Source organism: Mastomys coucha, unplaced genomic scaffold (genome assembly GCF_008632895.1).
Source record: "Mastomys coucha isolate ucsf_1 unplaced genomic scaffold, UCSF_Mcou_1 pScaffold16, whole genome shotgun sequence".
NCBI classification, from domain to species: Eukaryota; Metazoa; Chordata; class Mammalia; order Rodentia; family Muridae; genus Mastomys; species Mastomys coucha.
This window is the reverse complement of record NW_022196898.1, coordinates 39,630,349-39,638,115: the sequence shown is the minus strand read 5'-3', so window position 1 is coordinate 39,638,115 and position 7,767 is coordinate 39,630,349. Positions and strand designations below refer to the sequence as shown.

General features: G+C 45.7%; 1 protein-coding gene across 1 annotated transcript; it reads right to left on the bottom strand.

Annotated features, from left to right (window-relative positions):
- Nucleotides 1-518: 518 nt before the first annotated feature.
- S100a8 (S100 calcium binding protein A8) lies at nt 519-1,535 on the bottom strand. Its single transcript, XM_031376071.1, has 3 exons — nt 1,478-1,535; nt 866-1,029; nt 519-713 (listed from the first exon to the last, which is right to left on the bottom strand). Exons 2-3 carry the CDS (start codon nt 1,004-1,006, stop codon nt 585-587), a joined length of 270 nt encoding a protein of 89 aa, XP_031231931.1. The 5' UTR covers nt 1,007-1,029; nt 1,478-1,535; the 3' UTR covers nt 519-584.
- Nucleotides 1,536-7,767: the final 6,232 nt, after the last annotated feature.

Below are 7,767 nucleotides of genomic sequence, written 5' to 3'. Positions count from 1 at the left end.
AAATGGAAAGATCACCAAGATATGGGGCCAGATGCTCTTAGGGACCAGACATACTCCTCTAATGCTTAAAGTAGGACTAAAAACCATCCTCCTACCGCAAGACAGAAAAGTCAAACCTCTCTCTCTTTCCTTCCCTCCCTCCTTCCTTATATACACACCCTTCATACCTATCCTACTAATTTTCAAAAAGTCACATCTAAGACATTTAACTAGAAACTAAGTTATGTGCACAGCATCCTTGCCTAGAATCCTCGTTTCCAAATCTCCCATTTGGGATAAACCAGTAAAACTATCAAGTCTAAGTTACAGACTTCGGAAAATCCTTAAATCCTAGAAACACTGGCTCAAAGTTCAGAGGCCAGAAGAAATTGAGAACACTCTGGGAGTTGGTGACCAGGGAAGCAGTCATGGAAAGGACTGGACCACGGAGAGCAGTAAGGGCCAAAACAAGACGCGTTTCTTCTTTCCAGTTTTCCATTCCTTCCTTCAGCCCCAGGAAAGACAAGAGACTCAAACAGACTTGAGATATGACAACTTTATTCTGTAGACATATCCAGGGACCCAGCCCCAGGCCAGAAGCTTGGCTACTCCTTGTGGCTGTCTTTGTGAGCTGCCACGCCCACCCTTATCAGCAACACAATGAACTCCTCGAAGTTAACTGCATTGTCACTATTGACGTCCAACTCTCTGAACAAGTTTTCGGTATTCTTATTCTGTCAAGAAGAATGGGGGTGGGGGAGTTCCGACTGTAAATATATCAGAGAAGAGTAAGCAAGGGCTATCTGTGGCTAACTTCAAAAAGCAGCATGGAGGACCAGTCATCCCAGCACCATTAGAGAACCCTGAGAATGCAGCACCTCCTCACCTTCACAAACTGAGGACACTCAGTAGTGACCATTTTCTTGAAGTCATCCCTGTAGAGGGCATGGTGATTCCCTTGTAGACGGGAATAGTTGTGGTAGACATCAATGAGGTTGCTCAAGGACTTCTCCAGTTCAGACGGCATTATCACTAAAGATTTCCTTTCACCTGAAAAAAGTCACAGAGGGATGAGAACTGCAGTTACTCATGGCAGGGTGACAACTGAATGAACATTCTGAAGGTTTGTGACCTGAGAATGAGCTTTGACCTGGCCTGTACCACTCAGATAACTAAACCCAGAAAATGGCTCTATTTCTGATGGAGAGGAGTAGGATAGAGTGTTGGAGAGACTTTAGTATACATACACACACACACACACACACACACACACACACACAGGAGAGTAGCAAACTCTCTACACTAAACACTCCCTGCCCTCCTCTACTAGACACTGCTAGAAGGCTCCACACCGTTCCACTTCCTTTATCCTCAAGCATTTGATCAGTGCTGGAGACTTCCCCACGCTTTCTTGCCCTCTCAGAGGAGGCTACTCTATACCCCAGCCCTCCCTAAGGAAAGCCTACAGTGTGCGGCAGATTCACACAGCCCTACTTACACCACGATGTCCCAAAGACGGAGCTGACAAAGGATGTGTGAAGCTAAGTGTCAGCTGCTTTTATAGAGGAAAGCTTGGCCAGCTGCCCACAGCCTCGGGCTATGGAGACAGGGCTCTTCCCTCCCAGAGTTGCCACAGCCTCTGTTTCCTAACCAAGCCCATGTGGCAATCACTGAGCGCAGTGAGCATTTCTGAGTCTGAGGAAGTGGGAGTGTTGGAACAGGGAAGACATTTACCAGACAGGAGTACCCAGCAGGAAAAATCAGGATGGGGCATGGCAATGAGTCCATTTCTAGGCCCCTGGCACCTCATCCCTGCAACTAAACAGACTCTCAGTCTTAGCCCTCTCCTCTGTTGCCATTGCTGATCCAATGCCTTTGTGTCCAGTCTTCCTCTGAAGTGAACTGAAGGTGTATGTTGCTGTAAGAGTATGAGTGCATAGAAGAGACAATTTCTCCAAGTTCTCAAAGTACCAAAGACCTCAGAAACATTGCTGGTTCTAGCTACTGGATATTAGTAGAGTTTGGAGTACTGCTGCAGGGTACTATTTTGATGGGTGGGCATAGTCTTTAGGGGACAGCTGTCTTCCCAAGGGTTGGGTCAGTTAATAACCTGCTGTGACTCTTAAGATCATTCTGCTCTAGAAGCTAAGGATGTCCTGAGCCATTGGATGTAAATCCTGGTCTTCTGTCTGTCCACCCTGCAGCAGACACTAAGTCACTGCATGGTCACAGTAGAGACTCTTCCAGCCTCTCAGAATGGTCACTGTGCCTTGGACCCCAGGAGCCTGGGATGAAGAGAGGAATGAACTCTAGGACCACCGTGAGGTGTCAAGTATTTAGGAGAATCCATGTAAGTCTCATGCCCAAGGGAAAAAGAAGAGGAACTGATTCCCAGGAATTCATAGGCTCAATCCCCAAGCCCTAGTAAAATGCTACTTGAATTAACTGGCTGCCAGCACTGGCGATCTGTGGAGTATTTCTTATATGGGTGGGTTTCATCCACAATATCTTACAAAAGCTTCATAATATGCCTCTCAGGAAGGCAGAGAGCTGAACCAGTCTATGTACAGATGAGGAAGCTGAAGCCCAGAAAGGTAGAGGGAGTCAACCAATTCAACCAATTTCCCAGACCAAGTCTTTCAGAATTGCAGAGTCCCTACATGATCTGACAAAAACTAGAGGTGATGGTGAAAACTCATCTTTTCTATCCTTCAGATACCAATCCTGGTTCTACTCCAGCACTCAGGCTATCAGAGCTGTGGCAGCTGATCTTTCCTATCAACTCAATGGGATTCAGACTCACCATGAAAACAAATCTCTGGGCATGTGTGTGAGGGGTTGTCTAAATCAGATAAATTAAGATAGGGAGAGCCACCTTAAACATGGGCAGTACTTTTCACAGGCTGAGGTCCTCTTGGAGAACAGAGCATTTGCCCCCCTTGCTCTCTGATTCCTGACTAGGAACCCACTATGACAGATGCCTCTTGCTCCTTCTGCCATGCAGTCCCCGCTCTGATAGACTGTATGTTCTGGAATTGGAAACCAAAATTAACCCTTCTTTAAGTTGCCTTTGTCTAGTTGTTGTTGTTGGTGGTGGTGGTGGTGGTGGTGGCGGTGGCAGTGGCGGCGGCGGTGGCGGCGGTGGTGGTGGTAGTGGTGGTGGTAGTGGTGTGTTATTACAGTAATGAGCCAAGTAACAGTTTCTTGGGAAAGCGGATGAATTAACCTCTCTCCTTCCAGTTTCCACTGCCCCCTAGATTCCAATAAGTCACTTCCTTCTATTATAGATGTGTGACCCAAGTTGAGCCAATTAATCATCCTCTTTTGCCTTAGTTACATCAATTATTATATAAAGATTAAAAACATACTATATATTCAACCCCATGAAAAGAGAAAGGTTACTTGTATTTTGTATTTGTACTTGTATTTGTATCTCATAAGGGATTAATATTTAAAATATTAAGACCCTGAAAATTCAACAGCAAAAATAAAACCATCCCAAAAAGGAATGAAAGGGGGATTTAAGTAGATGTTTCTCCATACTTTATACAAACACCCAACAAGCATTTGAAATAATGCTCAGCATCATAAACTATTAAAAAAAAAAAGCAAGTCAACCTACAGGATTGAGATAGATGATAGATAGATAGATAGATAGATAGATAGATAGATAGATAGAATGATATGTTAAATAATAAATAAATTAATAAATAAATAAATAGCAGGAAAATCTCAGGTGTTGCCACAGAAGAGAAATTAGAAGCAAGCTTCCTCTTGGATTTTTAGCTAAAATGTACTAGAGAAGCTTTATGCCCTGTGACAGAAGGGTAAAATATGAAACTACCATTCCTTGGTCACCAAAGAATTACCATATAATCCATCAGTTCCACTTGTGAACATATAGAAAGAAGACTGGAAATCAGGGCCTCATAAAGATGCTTCTTCACAGCTTGGGGACTCTTACGGAAGAGTAAGGGGAAGGATTGCAGGTCCCAAAGGAGGTAGGAACTTCAGAGGAAGGCCAACAGAGCCAACTAACCTGGACCCTTGGGCCTATCAGAGACTGAACCACCAACCAAAGAGCATACATGAGCTGGACCTAGGCCTCCCTACTTATATGGAGCAGATGGGCAGCTTGGTCTTTATGTGGGCCCCAAACAACTGGAGCAGGGTCTATCCCAAAAGCTGTTGCCTATATGTGGGATATGTTCTTCAAACTGGGCTACCTGGTCTGGCCTCAGTGGGAGAGGATGTGCCTAGCCTCACAGAGGCTTGATGTGCCAGGGTTGAGGGATACTCAGGGATGCCCTACCCTCTCAGAGCCTCCTTCCCTCACACTCAGATCAGCACCATCCGAGAGCCAAAGAGAGGAAGCAACAGCAGTGTGCATGGATGGATGAGTGATAAATGTGCTTTGCATACAGTGGAATATTAGTCAGCCTTGGTAAAGGAAGCAAGTGCTGGCACATGATGGAACATGGATAACCTGAAAGGAGAAATCAAGTATGGTTCCAGTTGTACAAGGTGTTTCTAGTCGTCAGATTTATAGAGCCAAAGTTAGAGAGTCTGGGAAGAGGAAGAATGAGCTGTGATTTAATGGGCTGCACTGTCAATGTCGCAAGAGGAAACAAGTTCTGGAGATGACTGTCCAACAATGCAAATGTAAATAACCTTACTGGACTATACACCTGGAGAAGGAAAGATGACAAAATTGCTGTCACATGTAACTGAGCACAATCGAGAGTCATGATTTTCAATACCTATACCTATAAAGTTTGCTTCGTACTCAGTCCTAAGTGGGATGTTTTTGATAAAGCCCTCACTTCAGGCTCAAGGATCTATTTATGCCAAAAAGGAGGCAAGGAGATTGTAAGAGTCAGAGGGTGTGGATGACACCAAGGAAACTGTCTTCACACACAGCAGGGCTGGTGCACATATGAACTCACAGGACCTACAGGACCTGCACAGCTTAAACCAGGTGGTCCCAGCACTGGGAAGTGGACAAGGCTCCCACACATAATTAAGAAGCTACCTGCAATTCACACCCACTGACAAAAGGAAAATCAGCTTTCTCTAATGGTATCTCAGCCAGACTTCAGGGCAGACCCCATGGCCAGGAGCACTTGGACAGTACAGAATGAACTCACTGGTATTTTTGCAGACTTTCTCTTTCTCTCATTGGTCTTTTGCTTGTATTGGATTTTGAGTTGTTTCTTTTTCTCACTCTCATACAATACATCGCAACAGCAGCCTCCTCTCCCTCCCTTTCTCCCAGCTACGCACCTCCCCTCTTCCCCAGATCTACTCTCCATTTCCCTTCAGAAAAGAGCAGGCCTCCCAGGTATATCAAACAAACTTGGCACAACAAGATGCAATAAGGCTCAGCACAGACTCTCATATCAAGGCTGGACGAGGCAATCCAGTAGGAGAAAAAGGTTCCATGAGCAGCTAAAGGAGTCAGAGATACCTCCATTCCCTAAGAGTTCAACAAAATCCTCAAGCTAAAGAACCACAGCATGTATGCAGAACAGATCCGTGAAGGCTCTGTGGTTGTCACTTCAGTCTCTGTGAGCCCCTATGAGCCCTGCTTAGTGATCTTGTGAGCCATGTTCTCCAGATGTCCTCAACCCCTCTGGCTCCTAAATCCTTCATCTTCCTCTTATGTAGGGTTCCCTGAGCTCTGCCTAATATTTGGCTGTGGGTCTCTGATCTGCTTCCATTAGGAATCATTTCATTGTTGTTGCTGCTGCTGCTGCTGTTTTGTCAGTATGTCTGATTCTACCCTAGATCTCTGAGACATCCAGTTTCTAGATCCTGGCCATCTAGGCAATATCAGGCATGGACTCCCTCTAGTGGTTGTAGGTCTCAGGTTAAGCCAGACATTGGTTGGCCACTCCCACAAGTCTGAGCCACCATTGCTCCAGCACATCCTGCCAGTAGGGCAGGTTGTGGGTCATAGATTTTGTTGCTGGGTTGATGTTTCAGTCTCACCACTGGAAGCCAAGCCTAGTTACAGAAAATGACTGATTCAGGCTCCATATCTTCCACTACTAGGAGTCCTTGCTACGGTCAACCTTCATATGTTCCAGGAAGTTTCCACTGCACTAAGTTCCCATACCACCCCCTAAATGCCCACCTATTTCAGTTGTCTCTCCTGTACACTCTGCCTCTCTGTCTCTCCTTCCCCCACCTTATCCCTCCTGTTCCCATCCCTCTCACCCTTATCCACCATGCACCCACAAAATCTATTCTATTTACCCTTTCCTAGGAGATCCATGCTCCCCACTAGGCCTCTCATCTTTATCTAATTTCTCTGGGTCTGTGGATTGTAGTGTGATGATCATCTACTTAACAGCTAACTTATAAGTTGGTACAGACCATGTTTGTCTTTCTGAGTCTGGGTCACCTTGTTCAGATGGATTTCTTTCTAGTTCCATCCATTTGCCTGAAAATTTCATGACGTCATTTTTTTTCTAACAGCTGAGTAATACTCCACTGGGTAAATAAACACATTTTTTGTCCCATTCTATGGTTGAGAGACATTTAGGTTGTTTTCAGTTTCTGGCTATTATGAATAAAGCCAATATGAACACAGTTGAACAAGTGTCCTGGTGGTAGGATGGGGAGTCTTTTGAGTATATGCCCAAGAATGGTATAGCTGGATCTTGGGGTAGATCAATTCCCAATTTCCTAAGGAACTACTGTATTGATTTCCACAGTGGTTGTACAAGTTTGTACTCCCATCGGCAATGAAGAAGTCTTCCCCTTGCTCCACATCCTCCACATAGTGAGCTGTCATTTTTGTTGCGGATCTTAGTCATTCTGACAAGTGTAACATGGAATCTCACATAAACAAAGCTGGGTGGATGAGAACTTATTAGGGGAAGGATCATGATCAAAATATACTATGTAAAATTTTGAATTTAAAATAATAGTGGGGCTGGTGTCCTGAGCAGACCATGGGCACAAGCTCCACAGCCAGTCCTAAAACACCCAGAGGAAGCTCCACTCCCAGGCGCTCTAACATGCCCAGGATCAAAGGTGTGGAGGACACAAATCTGTCCCAACACTGGGAGTAGCTGGGACCAGCGAGACCAGGCACACAGAAACTCCACCAGCCCAGAGGCTCAGGTTCCTTCAGGTCACTCTGGACTGGTGTCCTGAGCAGACCTTGGGTGAAAGCCCCACAGCCAGTCCACAACACCCAGAGGAAACTCCACTCAGAGGCACTCTAACACACCCAGGATCAGAGGTGAAGAGGGCCCAACATCTGTCGCAATATCGGGAGTAACTGGGACCACCAGAACCCAGGGACACAGGAACTCCGCCAGCCCAATGGCTCAGGTTCCTTCCGGTCTGTCTGGGCTAGTGCCCTGAGCAGACCTTGAGCGAAAACTCTGCAGCTAGCCCCAAAACACCCAGAGGAAGCTGTACTCCCAGGCGCTCAAACAAGCCCGGGATCACAGGATCCCAGAATCACAGGATCACAGAGACAGCTTGTCTCTGAGGAGTTCTGACACAACCAGGATCACAGGAAGGACAGGCTCCAGTCAGATTTAGCAAGGGCAGGTAGCACTAGAGATAACCACATGGCAGGGGGGGCAAGCATAAGAAAATAAACAACACAAACCAAGGTTACTTGGCATCATCAGAACCCAATTCTCCCACAATAGCAAGTCCTAGACACACCATCACACTGGAAAAGCAAGAGCCAGATATGAAATCACTTCTCATGATGATGATACAGGACTTTAAGAAAGACATAAATAGCACCCTCTAAGAAATACA

Coding starts and splice junctions, on each gene's coding strand:
- S100a8 (XM_031376071.1), bottom strand. CDS start 1,006: ATGCCGTCTGAACTGGAGAAGTCCTTGAGCAACCTCATTGATGTCTAC. Junction 714..865: donor AGTGTCCTCAGTTTGTGAAG/GTGAGGAGGTGC, acceptor TCTTCTTGACAG/AATAAGAATACCGAAAACTT.